Consider the following 15,467-nt stretch of genomic DNA (forward strand, 5'->3'; position numbering starts at 1 on the left):
AAAAAAAAAGCCAAAAAAAGCCAAACAAATTGACTTCTATTTTTCCCTGCACAAACGTTCTCAAACTAGTGCAGTGCATTCCAGCACCCAGGAGCCCTACAACCCCAGCTGCAGACTCACATTGTAGAGGATGTCGGTCCATCCCTCCATGGTGATGCACTGGAAGACGGTGAGCACAGCAAAGAGGATGTTGTCAAAGTTGGTGATGCCATAGTTGGGCCCTTGCCAATATTCCCTGCAGGTGGTCCCACTCTCGCACTGCCTGGCAGGAGGCTCCTCTCCGCAAGGAAAATCTCCCACCTCTTCACCTGTGCAGGAGAACAGAGGGAGAAAAACTTACTGATCAAAGCCAGCTAAGCAGCTGGAACTGCTGGATCCTCTTTGCACCATGAGATGAACCTGGTTTGCATTTCACGATTCCTTGGTGCCATTCTGGGCATGTAAAAGATGTTACACTCGGGCAAGCATTTATATACTGCCATGCTTTAAGGGGCTGTTAAGTGGCAGAGCGGAGCAGAACTACCTCTGAACTGCCCACAGTTTGCCCCAGTGCTCAGCCACATCATTTACAGAATCATAATCATCTGGGTTAGAAAGATCTTCAGGATCACCATGTCCAACCTGACCTACTGAGTCCCATCACTGAGCCATGCCTCTTGGTGCCACCAATGAGAAGCAATATGGAAAAGAAATAGTGCAGTAAAATAAAATCAAAGGTTTGGAAATGGCTGCGTACAAGAAGATGCTGTGAGATACGGATGCAGCTTCACACAGCATAGCTAATTGCTCAGCTGCAGTCTCATTGTAAGCTCCATGTTTCTACCCCAAGGTCAAAGACGGCATCCAGCAGCAGGGATGGGGCTGCTCCACTGAGCTTTGGTTCAGGCAATGCAAAGGGGGAAGCAGTCTGCAATGGTTCAGGGCCGCTGGGGATGGCCAAAAGTGTCCCACGTCTTCCAGTGCCAGCTGTGAGTCATTGCATCCCTCCAGAGACATCATGAGCGCCAGCAGAGAGCAGTTTGGAAAAATAAAGTGCTGGCTTTTCAAAGTAAATAAATACACCAAGCAACGTCCCTGCTTACACAGAGTTGCAATTCTGGAAATACTACATGGTTTTAAAAGTGACACGATATGGTGGTGGAGCAGCAAACTCCACAAAATCAAATTCACCAGGGGGAAGAAACAAAATCAGCGCTAACAATAATTAGGAATAATCATTCCACAGAGCAAAGCCTGCAGGAGGAAAACAAACCCATCAGCGTGGCTGCAGGATGTGGATGTGTGTGTAAGTGCAGCCTTTTCCTGTTGACTCAACACCTCAGTGCGGGGCATCGCTCCCCAGCTCCCACCCTGGTCACTGCAGGCTTTGGGAAGGGGTTGGTGAGACAGGGCTGTGCAAAGAAATATCAAACCTGGCTCTTGCTGACCGTCTGTGAGCTCTAATAGAGAATCTCTCTCTTTGGCCTTTTGCTGCTCTAAAAAAGCAATGAGTTTTTTCTCTTGGAAAGAAAGACATTGACAGAGCAGAATTGGTCCCTACCCCCATAGCTGGGGTAAAGAGATGAGGAAAGGGAGCACACCAGGGAAAAAATGGGAAGTAAATGTGATGTCCTTTGTTTTTTTAGAGCAGATTCAGAGTGTTTGGCCTGAGTGAGATGCAGAGGACATCTGCTTAAAAACTGTCCTGTGTCTGCAGAGCAAGATTGCACAGAGGCTGCCAGGAGAGGAAAACAAGTCTGGCACCCACCAGACAATACACAGCTACTAATTTTTTTACCCATTTCTCAGCCCAGCCTGAAACGTCAGCCTCAAATGAACTTTTTGCCATATTTTGGTCCCCAGCATCCCTCTGTCATAGTCTGTTCCTGCAGGGCTTCCGTGCTCACAGGTCTACAGCAACGTTGACTGCTGACACTTCCACTTTCTTCCCTCCACGACATGAATTCATGACTGATAGCCCTCATCCGGTCCCCAATCCCAGGAAAAAATCTCCAGAGGTTTCTCACGTGGAGGATTTGAACAGACACCAATGTGAGCAAGTCCTCATCCACCAATTTGAGACCCTTTGACACGGGTCATCTTTTTAACGAGGTTCACATTCGCATGCTGAAGTCAGCTGTCTGAGCCCGTGGTCTCAGGCCTGTGCTCGTTAATGCACCTCTTTGGATCTGATGAGCACTTAGGGTTTAAAAGGCTGTGCTGACAGCATTGTGGGATGCTCTGCTGCTCCACTCAGGGACTGCAGAGCCAGGAAGCCTCGCTGCCTTTCCAGAAGCATCATTTCCTGCAAAGCAGGTGGCATCGATCCCCATAACTCACCCTACAATGAGGGGAGGGGAAAAATAGGGTTCAGTGCCCGTAAGCAGAGCCGCTTTCTGCACTGCTGAGATGCCAGGTGCTGCAGGGCAGAGATGTGACATGCAGCATTTTCTGGCTGCACTCCCAATTCCTGGCTGGGGGTCACTCAGCAAGCAGCAGTCACTTGCACACCATGGGGCACAGTGACAAAATCTGTTCTCAGCCCCCAGCTTGGCACTGAGACCTCTCAGTCACTGCTGATGTCACGGTTGTTTGCAGAGAGCAGAGTGCTGGGGTTTGTTTTTCCATTCCAAGCTAACTAGTTTTCTGGGGAGGAAATATGAATATATCTGTATTATTTTGCCCACTGGATGCAGCCACCCCAGCAGAGAATGAACTGCAGAGCCCAGTGCTCCCAGCCTGCAAGCCGAGGATGCAAGAACTCACCCAGCTCATTCTAGGGCTGCAACGCAAAAAATCTGAGAGTGCTGCTCAAACTGCAGATCTTTTCTTCTTGTTATTCTTAAGTGTTTTCTCCTTGCCATCTCAGCGAGAGCATTGCTACCTCCTGCACCTCTGTGGTCACCGTTATTGCTGTTCCTCTGCAGTCGTTGCAGTGAGATGAAACCTTTTCTGCTTGGCACCAAAACGCACACACAGCAAAGCAGTTTTCCTCTCCTATCTCTCCAGCCCAAAAACTTCTCTGATAGATCAGTTGGACACCAGCGCAGGCTGCCCAGGGGGGAGGTGCAGGTGTTCCAGAAGTGTGGAGACGTGGCTCTGAGGGACGTGGTTTATGTTGGCAGTAGGTGGACGGTTGGGTTGGATGATCTGAGAGGTCTTTTCCAACCTCAGTAATTCTATGAAACTCCATCTCTTCTAGGAATCACTCTGCTGCTCACAAACAAATCTCTAAACACCCAACTGTCCTGTACAAGCTGTGTTCTGTTTTGTTAATGTTTCTTAGGAACATAAGCAAAAAAACAATTTCTCCCTCTTTTTGCTAAACTCTGTGTAAACTGAATACATTAAACTGTTTCCATGTTGTTTATTATAAACCCTCATGAAGGATGCCCAGAGATTTGGCTGGGATGTTCTTTTATTACCATTTGAATGCACATAATAAATCAATATGAAGACCTATTAGTGATAATCACTGAAAATACAAGACTGTGCTTTAAAGACAGTCAATTATACCTTAAATTGCATCTTTTGGAGACAGGAACAATATTTTCATCTGTGGTTAGTCCAGATAATCAGCACCTATTAGTGCTATTATAGCAGGAATATTTAAAAATTACATGGAAAAAAAAAAAGGCTTTTTTATTTTAATTGAAATGAGTTCAGTGAAGCTGAGCACCTGTTGCACTGCCAGTGCTGCATGGTGCCTGCTCCTGTCCACCTCATTCACCTTCATGAGTGCTCCCTGCTCTGCTCTGTTTGAAGGGCATTTTTAACCTTTCTCCATCAGAGGGCTCCTTGCTTTTCATCTATTTACCTGTTTGTTTTTTTCAGTTTTTGGGATTACTCCCAACCTTTTCAATATTACCAATGGCACTGACATCCTCTGCTACCCATACAACTTGTCCAAGAGATCTTGCAAGGAAATTTCCCTTTTGCTGCAGTTTGCAGAGCTAAACCCACTGATACCAAGCAGAGACCAACAAGTTGAAATAAGAAGCTGCCCTTCAGAGGGCTGCAACCATTGAAATTTGTTTCTTTATATCTATTATATGCCTCTCTGGAGGTGCCTGTGGCCATGGATAGAGTCCTGGGCTGCCTGGTCTGGTGGGGGGCAACCAGCCCATGGCAGGGCAGTTAGAACTGGGTGATCTTTCAGGTTGGCTTCTAACCCAACCATTCTGTGATTCTGTGATGATTGTGAAACAAATCAGGAGGCCCTGAACACCCTTGTATCATCCTTGGGTAGACTGACAGCAGCACCGAGAGCTGGTGTTGAAGTGGCAGGAGGATCCATCCCAGGGTGCACAGGGTGAACAGAAGTCTGTTAACTCAGTAAAGATGGGAAAGGAAAAGCCACATGAGAACAGGATGGGAATAGGAATCTTATGGAGATGGATGAGATAGAAATGGAGATGGAAAGGATGGGATCTCTGAGTGCCACGAGGTACACTGGGATGGCAGCAAAGCTCCAAACTCACCTGTCTCATTAGAGAAGCAGGTTTTGTGAAACTTCCCCATGTAGAATTCCAAGCCGATGATGGCAAACATCACGATGGCAAAGAAGAGGAGCAGCCCAATCTGAAGCAGAGGCACCATTGCCTTCATGATGGACTTGAGGACGACCTGCAGACCTGCAGGGACAGGGAAATACAGGTCATCAGGGAGGGAAGGAAAATGAAGGCTGGAGCAGGGGGGTGAGGCAGGGGACACAGGGCATCTAAGGGACAGATTAGGACTTGAACTCCATGCAATGCTGCTTTCCTAGGGCGCTGTAAAGAAACCTTCACACGCTCAATATTTCAGACACGGAAGCAGGGAAGTTATCTTTTTCCAATCTCCTTTCTTCAGATCCCAGATTCAAAGGTCTCTTAAGCTTCAGAGACTCAAAAGGACTTTAAAAGGACATTCCCTGCAGTTGGTGGAGTCCCCAAATTCAGCTGGGGGCCAACTTACAGCCAGGCCCTTACAGCATCTCCCCTGACAGTGCAAGTTGCCTGAGGTCCGCTTCCACAAGACCAGCACAGAAGCAAAAGGAACAAAACCAGACTCAAACATTCTCCCAGGGTTCTCCATCTACAGCTTTTTCACAGGCACTAAAACTCATTTTCAGTTAAAACCAGGGGAGATAAGGCTAGAGAAGCAGGCGAGATGGAGGTGTCAGATAACGTCATGCAGACGCACATAACAAAATAAATTCAGCAATAACTGGCAGCTGAAAGCCACCTTGGTGGCCTGCTGTAAGGTGCTGAGAAGGAAGGGCCATCGCTGTCTCACCACCTTGCACTGCTGAGGGCACTCTGAGGGCAATACAGGATAAAAAAAAAAAGCATTGAGATCTGTTGGAGAGGAAGAAGTACCCAGAGTGTAGAAGAAAAGCATGTAAGATGATTGTGTGAATGAGCATTCAGTTTTACATTTACTACAGGGGGAAAAAATGCACAGTGCTCACAGCTTTCAAATCAAATAATCAAATAAAATCAAATAATGCCATGTAGGAAAATATCGTTGCCCAAAGAGGTGGTGGTGCCCCAGCCATGCAGACACGGAATTATAGGTGTCCATGTTCATCACCAGGGGTTGGACAAGATCACTTCTAAAGGTCCCTTCCAACTCAAGAGATTCTATGGTTATGATTGTGCAGGTCCAGGGCATGCCAGCAGATGGGAGGGCACACCTTACCCAGACAACAGCTCAAGGAATCACAGCCCCTAGCAGGGACACCAGGGCCTGGCATTTCTGTAAACACATCATCACTTGAGCCCTTTATTTTTTTTCCTCGACACTCAGTGAGCTGATCCTTGTGTTGGCTGGAAGTAATTTAAGTCAACATTCCCTGACTTGAGGCCCTTTTCCCCATAGCAGTCATCAGCAGAAGCAATATCTTTTATTGAACTGACTGCAGTACATGGAGGAAGAAGACAATATTTCAGGTGCACAAGGTACATCCTGAGCTACCTGAATAAAAAATATATCAGATAATAAAATAAAATAAAAAATCAGCTTTTCCCCCAGCCTTATTTCTCCAGCATCCTTGGACGCGGACACAACAAACATACAGCATCTCCTTTTTAGATGTATGTTAGTAAGTAGTGCCTTTCTTAGACTAACCAAGGACCTGACCTATTTGGGCACTCAGACTAAAGCCTTGCCCATGAAAGGATGGTGATCTGGGGAAAATTTGCTGTTAGTGCATAGTGTAAACCTTTGCTTCATATCTACAGCAGTGGCGTTTTGATCCCAAGGTAGCAGCCAGCCAGCAGGCAAGGAGTTAAAGCAGAGCAGAGCATCCCCTGAGCTAAGGGGTTTCCTTTCACTGGCTCTTGCTAGAGAGAAGACCTCTCTGTTCCACATCCAGAAATGAAAGACACTCCTGACAGCCAATTGTGCAGAGCAACTGGCGAACAAGGACAAAGAATCGTAGAATCACAGCATCTCCAAGAAATGGAGAAACTGGAAAAGACCTCCAGGAGCATCCAGTCCAACCGTTCACCTCTCACCAATATTTCCCACTAAATCTTCTCCCTCAGTACAACATAATGTTTCTTAAACACCTCCAGGGTCAGAGACTCCACCACCTCCCTGGGCAGCCTGTTCCAGCGCCTCTGTGAGGTCAGCACTCTCTCAGAGAAGAAGTTTCTCCTGATTTCCAACCTGAATCTCCCCTGGCACAACCTGAGGCTATTCCCTCCTGTCCTATTGCTCAAAAAGAGCAGCAAGGAGTGGTGTTGGTGCTGGGTGGTCTCAAGCTATAAGCAAGGCACGATTTATCCTCATTATACCCTTCACATCAGCATGTAAAATAGACCAAGTGCCAATGAGAAGGTAAGACTGAGTCCTGTCTGTTCCTTGCCTTAGGATTTTTCCCTCTGTGAGTTACTGGGCTGGTAAATCAGTCAGAAGTTCCAAGGTCAGGGCAAGGGGTCTGAAAGTTGTAAATTTCTGTTCTCAGAGCTTTGTGTGTGAATTGAAACAGTTCAAATCCAACGACAAAGGAGTCCCAGGACAACACCCTGCCACGCACCAGCAGAATTCAGGAACTACATCAGATGGCCGTACCAAAACTGGGACAGCAAAAACCCAAAGCCCTGGAAGTGTGAGGGAAGAACATATTGTTCATAAAAGCATGTTAGACCCCAAAAAGGTATAGAACCCATTTGGCTGTGAAGGCGACAGGTTCATGACACTCACTTGGGATTCCTGACACCAGCTTCAGCGGCCGCAGCACACGGACGGCTCGCAGGGTCCGCAGGTCGAAGTCGGTCCCAGCAGTTGCTAGAATCCTAGAGTTCAAAGAAGAGAAGGGAAAGAGAAAGGAAAACGGGATTAAAAATGCAAATTCCTGTTTCCAAAGCATGGATTTGGGGCATTTTTCAGGCTGCTTCAGTTTTTATACCTGTCATTCATTGGATCTGCTGAAAACCAGTAATTTGCGTGCTCCTCCTGAGCTGCTGAGCTTTACTCAGACATGGGAAAATCCACAACACCTTTATGAGGCTGTTTGCATTTAGAGTGGGTCTGGCTCTGGCCCTTACGAAACAGCACCCTGTACTTAGAGAACACATGCCATTTTAAGACAGTGAGAGGGAAAGAACCCCCCCAGCTGTGCTAGAAATTACCTGCCAGAGCCTTTTGCAATAAATTCAGAGATCCCTCAGGTACCCATACCCTGTGTTTCATAATATTTAAAGAAGTTTCTGCTTATACAGTTTATCTCTGCAAAATTAATTTTTGCTCAGGGAATCTTATTTGAGGAGAACATCCAGAGAGTAAGGCGCGTTTCCTCTGATATGCTCACATGGCCCTAAGAAGAAATACAGGTCCCAAAACCAAATGATTCTTGAAAACGGAGTAGTTTCAGAAAATGAAATCGCATTGGTGTTTCAGGATGCAGTAAAGGAAGAGAATAATAAAATCACAGGATCAGTGAGGTTGGAAAAGAGCTCTAAGATCATCTAGTCCAACCATCCATCATCAAACATTGCCCAGTAAACCATGCCCCTTGGTACCACATCCACAGGTTTCTGGGACACCTCCAGTGATCCCCCACCTTCAGGGCAGCCAGTGCCAATGCATCATCACTCTTTCAGAAAAGAAATTCTTGCTGACATCCAACCTGAACCTCTCCTGAAGGTTCTACAGCTAGATGGTTGAACCTTCAACCATCTACAGCTCAACTGGGTGTTTGGAGCCCCATCCAGCCTGACCTTGGATATCTCCAAGGATGGGACATCCACCATCTCTCTGAGCAATCTGTGCCAGTGCTTCAGTACCTTCATGTAAAAAACTTCTTCCTTACACTCAAGCTCAGACTCCTCTCTTTTAGTTGGAAATCATTTCCCATTTTCCATTTCCCTCACAGCAACACACAGAAACACTGTGAGAGGTGTAGAGCACCCGAGATCAGCCTCCACCTGCCCGTTTTGCTCAGTGCCTGATAACGTGTAGCTGATCTCTCAGCCAAGTGGCCAGCTGCCATAAAAACACAAAATCAGAGTTATGCAGAAGGAAACATGTCGTTTTATTATGTAGTATGCATTATGCAGGATGTCTGGCAAAGTGGGCCATGGAAAATGTGGCCATGCAGGATGGGGCTGTGCTCACAGTTTCCAGAATAAAAGTCCTGTCCTTGACTTACTGACTGACTTAGTGCTGCTGCCAAGTGTGGGCCAGGGAAGAGCAGGCTCAGCATTGCTGTGCGGAAAGGGCCAGACTCAATCAGCAGGAGGTGCTGGAGATCAGGAAAAAGCATGCTGAGATGCTGGATGGCAACAGAGGCAGCAGCAAGCCAGAACCTGAGGAGCAGAGTGTCTATTCTATAGGACACCTGCTCCTACATTTCCACGACCTGAAAATTCGTGTTATATCAGCTCTATTGGTGCAATTTGAGCAGAAGCAACAGGAGATGATTTAAACCAAGGGCTATTGTATTCAGAGACTTTAATTTTACGTTCTGCTCTCATGCCAATGATTTTGCTCCTCTTTTCCCTTCCTTACATCCTCACAACATAATTGCTTGCTTATAAACCTCAGCAGCCAGGGAACCATGCACACTTCACACTGAAAGATAATCTTGAACATCCACCTGAGGTGTTGCTGCTAAAAGCACAATTAGTCTCCAGCGAGCTAAGATGGATTTGTGCTGTCATCAGGCAGGTTTGTGCCATGGGCTGAATGGGGGGGGATACTCTGTATGTTCATTAATTTGCTTCTGAGCTCATCAAGGACAAAACAGGAGTAAGTGTGGGACACCATCAAATAGTCCCAGGGCATCAATGGCTGAAGGTCTTCATTCCAGTCCTGTCTTCTTCAGTGGTTTTGGTATTAAAAAAACAACCCATGGCAACCTCCCCTAGTCAAAAACCCTAAGTATTCATTAATTCCCACATCACTAATGCTGTAATTCCCTAGCTAAATAATATAGGGCACACTATACCCTGCCATCTCCTGTATTTGGAGAGCTGGTCCATGGATCACGTCAGATCTCAGTCTGATCTTGTGACTTGTCCATGTCTACATGGCTGAGCTGTAGCTGCCAACTCTGTTCATGAATCAGCCACACTGGAAGACCATAAAACCCCAGACAGATTTTGCCTAGAGAGAGAAATACACAGCAGCAAGCTAAATAATGCCACTTCCAGTGAAAGAAATGGATGAACAAGGGTACGAAGTGGTAAAATAGACAACAGCTCTGGGTCTAAAAGCCCTCAGTTGAGACTTGCAGGTAAATGAGGCAGGTGGTGAGAAAGCCCAGGTGGGTGTTGAGCCTTGAGCAATGCATTTTGCACAAGGACAGCCAGGTGCTGCAGCCTTGTAGGCTTTGCAAATAGTTTGGCTCTGGGAAAAAGACAGGTAGGATCTGGGGCTGACTGCAACAACACGACTCATCCTGGCCTGGGGCTCCTGAGACATTTCTGGAACTGCTTTACACTGACAAAAGGCTGTTTACATCAGCAGTCACTTCTTGCCAGCTCCCCTCTCACAGCCTGGATGGTGGGAGAAATTGGAAACCATTGCTGGCACAGACAGGTGGGGAGGGTCTGCTCCAACCCAAGTCTGAGGGTTCGCATCTCCTGTAAAACACACTGCAGCTCTCTTTGCATTTGTTTGAGTGCAACAATACCTCTGTGCCTTTTCCCTTTTGTACAGGCTGGCCATCAGACCTTTCTTCCTCATATGCTACTGCCGCTCTAGGGATCTGGGCACGGATCCTGCTAGCTCAGCAGTGCTCAGGGCTGCTGCACGCTGCTCCTCATGTAATATGAAGCTGGCTGCATACAGCGCTCTGTACCACCACCTCCACACTAACAAGCTCTGACATCTGCTCCCAGACAAAAAGGCCAAATTTGTGATAAATGCCCCAAATCTTTTGTTCTAAGAAAACCTGGAGTCAGTTATAAAAAGAGCTCGTTCCTCTGGGTATAAAAGGATGCAAGGAACAGAGGGGAAGTGTCCTTCCTGAACATTATGCTAACATAAATAATTAGCAATCCGCTTCTGGAAGTACCTGAGAGCTCAGTATTTCTGTGCACTGGCTCCACAAGACACATTACCACGCGATGCTGCACATTTCAGAGCTGCCTCATATCACTGCTACCTCCTGTTATCACTGTCCATAAATCACACTGGAGGCCACAAGAGATGCTCGCCAAAGAACCGGGGCTGGCTGTGAGTCCAGCAGCTTCGGTGTGTCTGCTTGCAAGCAGATAACACAAAGCTACAGCAAACAGCAGCAAGATAAAGAACAGAATTACTAACACTTCCAAGTAGGTGTCTCTGCTGGACAACACCGGGTTCTGCTAGAGGAGAAATCACTGGTATAAACATAGGCATTTTTTAATGGAATCTTTTCATTTATAGTAAACTCTAGTCCTAGAAAGTAAGTGGAAAGAGCAATTTTTTCAGACATCTTATCAGAAAAAGAAAAGCCCATTCATAAGAACTGAGTCAAACTCTTCAGTGGGATTAGGAGAGAGATTAAATACTGATGAGACAGCTTTCCTGGAGGGAAAAAGAAGAAAAGAAAAAGATCCAGTTTGCAAGAAGCACAGAAGCCTCCTTGTGAAGAGAAACAGCAACCACGAAATCATGCCCATGGAATCAACCCCACCTAACACAGACAGCTTGGCAGCACTGACCCCAAAACATGGGGCCACAGTGATTTCCAGGTCCTTCACCAACACTGAAACCAATGGGAAGAAGGAGAAGTAGGCTTTTCTTCTCTATCTTGAAGGAGCCAATACTGATGGCTGTCAGCTGTGGTAGCTCTTCAGAAATACTGGCCAACCAGTTTAAAGATGCTTCCCCTTTCTATGGGCGGCCCATGGCTGGTTGACATCTCTATCTGTGGTCTTCCCCTTGTATTTCTGTCTGATTTCTCCTCCAGGAGACAGAAACAGACCCCAGCCCCACGGCAGCTGACACCACCATCAGGACCACTGCCACTGTGCTTGCAGTAGATGAATGTCCCAGTGCTGGAGAACCCACAAGCAACCATCTAAATGCTTGACAAATTTACAGCTTAAGTTTGTTGGAAAGAACTGTACATGCATGTTGAAATGAAAGATTCTATCAAAAAGTTTCATTGCCTTAAGAAAAAAAAAAGTCCTTTCAATTCATATTAACCAGACAGGCCTTTTATTGGGTGCATTTCGAATGGCTACAATGTCCATCCTGCACAGCAAATGGCTCTGCTCTGACTCAGGCACCAGCCCACTATCATCACATTTCTGGACTGATTACTTCAGATGCTGTAGTAGCAATTTGGAAGGGAATCAGCCTTATTTGGGGTCAGAACCAGGCCAAAGGACTCCTGGCTTTCTAGATTTTGGGCTCTAAACTAAAGGAGCATTGACACACGTATGCACCAACCAGTCCAATGTAAGAAGCATACACTCATGAAATACTCACAGTTCCACAAGGAGTCACAAAGTACACCTTTCCAGGTGTCAGGAAAATTAACATAAGCTTCATCCACAGGAAAATGAAAGGCTGTGACAACTGATTGAAACTGGATGTAACATCCACAGGAACCATAAAAGCTTATTACCCAGCAAGTCAGATTCTTATCGTATATCAGACAACATAGCATTATAGTCCTATCGGCTCTGTGGCACTCTCCAACAAGCAAATCCTGCTGCTCCATACTGCACAACCTCTGTGCTTGCCACTTGACCACTTTTCCTGACCCTGGAAGGAGCAGATGTCTGTAGTTATGGAGGAGGATGGAACATCTCCATTACTGAGCTGAACACTCAAGCAGCACCTCTTCCCCAGCCTTCCTTTAGAGCTCACAACCCGAGCTGCAGTGCGAGCCAAAATCAGATCGTGGATCCCACTGCCAGCCCTGCTTCTCCCAGCTGCAGCACAAAGCTGCATGCAGGCAGGGCTGAGAGCTGCTGGAAAGATGCCCTCTTTCACTCCATTTGATTTCACGGTGCGTAAGCTTTATCTTGACTACCAATGACACACAGTCAACACCGGGTCGGATCCGATAAGTAGATGTGGCATGCTAATTGCACTGATTAATTCATGGCATGAACAGGTCCCACTGTTGGCTCCAGCACTCCACATCGGTGACGTCCCCACCAGCTGTGCCTGGGCCTTTCCATATGGAAGAACCCTGCTTGCCAGCTCTCTGCCTCATGGCCAACACCAATCTCAGCATCCAAATACCTGCAGGTCTAAGCTTACTCCTTCCCCTCAAAGCACACCTACAACAGCGTATAAAACATCCCAACTCTTTCCTTTGTAGGCATCACTGAATTTGTCACTGGCTTTCAGCATACAGAATGCAGCCTGGAAACCAGTGCAACCTCTTTGCATGGCAGACATGCTCCAGAGTCCTAGGAAGAGACACAGCAAAATGAGAGCAGAATTACTGCTCCCCTCCCCAAACCACCTGCAACCTATTTTCCCGACTGTAATTCCTGAACAAGGCTCCAGGGAGATAAAAGGGAGAGGAGCATCTGTAGGCATACGCTCCTCTGCTATAGTGAGACAGTCTGCAGCCAAGCAGCGTGCAGCATTCAAACAAAAAGAATGAGGCTTTGCAGAGCACGGGGCTGATGGCTTGGCGTCTGCCCAGGATGAGGGGAGATATTCTGGTTACAACGATGCAATTACTCAAATAAGTCCTTGTTACTTCTAAGCAGGAAAGACATCAACACACCATGGCACGTAGTATAAAAGGAGGCTCATTTGCTGTAAGCCATGGCAGCTGGCAGGAAAATGCGTGTGTCCAAATCATTTCACTGAGCATACACTGGGAAATCTGAGCATAGAGGAGTTAAAGCCATCCTGCACTTCATCGTGGCTGGAAAGTAGGTCATACCTTGAGTCTTGCTAAATTAACATTACAAAGGAGAGATGACTGCTTTCTGTCCTTGGAAATGGGCATCTGAGAATTTTGTTCCTGGCACCGGAGGATGAGGAGAGCAGGAACTGGGAGCCCAGAGCACTTTCCTGGCATCCCACAGTCTTTTGGGTATGGGCAGGAAAACAGAGGGGGTTAGCTTAGTAGCTTACAGTCATAGAATCATAGCATGGTTGGGTTGGAGGAGACCTTAAAGACCACCCAATTCCAACCTCCTGCTGCAGGCAGGATTGCCAGCCAGCAGGTCAAGATTCTTAAACAGGAGAGGGAGGGAAATGTCAGATTCAACAAAACATTCAAAGTGTTTTTACTTTATGTCAGAAAAGGGAAAAAAATAAAAAAATAAAAAAATAAAAAAATAAAAAAATAAAAAAAAAGCAGTGAAACAACATTTGGGATCATTTGTTCCACTTGTCAAATTCTAAAATGAACTATTCTGACTTCTAATGTGTTTTCCTTTTTAGCGAAAGCAGTTCATGTCAAGCCTACAAATATTTTTGACTTGATTTAAAGCTGCCATTTGCCTGACGAAAGAAAGGAAGAAAGGAAGAAACCTCAAATCCTGTGTGCATGAAAAATATCTCCCCAACTAGATGCTAGATTTCAGTAAGTCAGGAGGAGTGTGACTGTGCTTCTACTGGGCAAAGGGCAGAGGACGGCTGGTAGGTGGATGGGGGAATGTGTTTTTCTGCCAGGTGGGCTAGCAGGGCAGCAAGGACACTGCAGGAGAGATCTGAATCACTAAAAGCACATCTCAGCCCTCCATCATCACAGGACCCACCCAGCCTCCTTGCCAGGCTGCCCTGGGAGCAGTGACAAAACCTGCATTGTTTGGAACCAGATCCACAACACCCTCTGCATTTGGCCAGTCCCCAGTGATAACTGTTCAGAAGCTGAGCAGAAAATGTCATCACTGTCAAATTACACTGGTGCTGGGGGAAGGAAAGAAGAAAAACACATACACAAAACCAGCCAACAGTGAAAGGTTCAGAACGGAGCTCAGCCTTCTCTCCTGGTGCAAGCAGAAGAGAAACGGAGAGCAACATCATTGAGGGGCAGGTGCAAAGGAGAAGAAAAATATTTGGCAGTGCTGTGCACACCAGTCAGGATGAAAGGGAGATCCTTGTATTGTGACTGTCTTTTGGGCCTCTTTACACAGCTGGATTTTCTTCCCAAAGCGATCCTGCCAAGCCGTGCACTGGTTTCTTGAGGGCACGCATGGAGGGAAGACCTTCTTCTGCATCCATGCGCTCCGCCTTCTCATCAACCAGTGATCATCACCCTCCCTGGCCTGATCCTCTTCTGAACACAGTGCCAGGAAGCAGCACAAGGAGGTGGCTGATCTTTGGAGCTAGAGCCATCTTTCTCCTTTCTGCTCTGCCATGGTGCAGTCCTGAATTCCTAAACATTAACAAGTGTTAATGCAACACTTTGGTGTCACTGCATCACTGCAAGCTGCAAAGTGACAAAAATGGATCAGTATCAACATCTGTGCATAGATATACTCATGCATTTGACCAACCAGAGATCCCAAACAGCATACAAATTGAACAGAACCATCCTAGCAAGAGAGCTTGACCAGAACCTCAAAAACATTCTTTTTTTTCCCCCTACAGTGTAGCAAAATGCTGACAAACAACAAGCCACCAGTATGTCGTTGCCCCTTGCCTGCCTGTAGCCTAGTTGTGTTGCTCCTTCCAGTACAAGCATGCTATGCCCAATGAGAAACACTCAAGTCAAGCTGCTATTTGTATATCATGAGAGATGACCACGGAGATGGTATAAGTTGATATGCCAATCAAGCATCAAATGGGGTTAGTGGGTTTATGAGCACCCACCGCTGCTTGGTGTTTCCTTATGTCTCCTCTAGCAGCTGGGAAGTTCTTCTATGGGAACACAGCCTCCATCTGCAGGGGTCTAGCTAATTTAATGACCTGGTTTTGGCACCGTGCTCATGACTTCCAGTTTAAGTCCATTGCAAGCATTGGAAGCAAGATGAGACGTTGAGCATTTAGTTCACAAGTTCTTTTAGCTAATTACTTTGAGAGTGGATAGGAGCCAACATTGAACTCAGGAGTGGTTGGACAGCAGATAGTTGTGTCATTATTCCCTG

The 15,467-nt window shown here is 46.6% G+C and overlaps 1 protein-coding gene across 1 annotated transcript in view; it reads right to left on the minus strand.

Moving 5' to 3' along the window:
* CACNA1B (calcium voltage-gated channel subunit alpha1 B) overlaps positions 1-15,467 on the minus strand; it is a 251,358-nt gene that overhangs the window by 150,837 nt on the left and 85,054 nt on the right. The window contains exons 4-7 of the mRNA XM_042879063.1: positions 7,171-7,262; positions 4,461-4,613; positions 1,428-1,430; positions 121-308 (exon numbers count right to left, since the gene is read on the minus strand). Coding sequence (XP_042734997.1) covers positions 121-308; positions 1,428-1,430; positions 4,461-4,613; positions 7,171-7,262 — 436 coding nt within the window. The remainder of the gene's footprint in view (positions 1-120; positions 309-1,427; positions 1,431-4,460; positions 4,614-7,170; positions 7,263-15,467) is intronic.

The sequence above is a fragment of the Lagopus leucura genome, unplaced genomic scaffold, assembly GCF_019238085.1.
Source record: "Lagopus leucura isolate 7727_CA_CO unplaced genomic scaffold, USGS_WTPT01 Super-Scaffold_100022, whole genome shotgun sequence".
Classification (NCBI taxonomy): domain Eukaryota; kingdom Metazoa; phylum Chordata; class Aves; order Galliformes; family Phasianidae; genus Lagopus; species Lagopus leucura.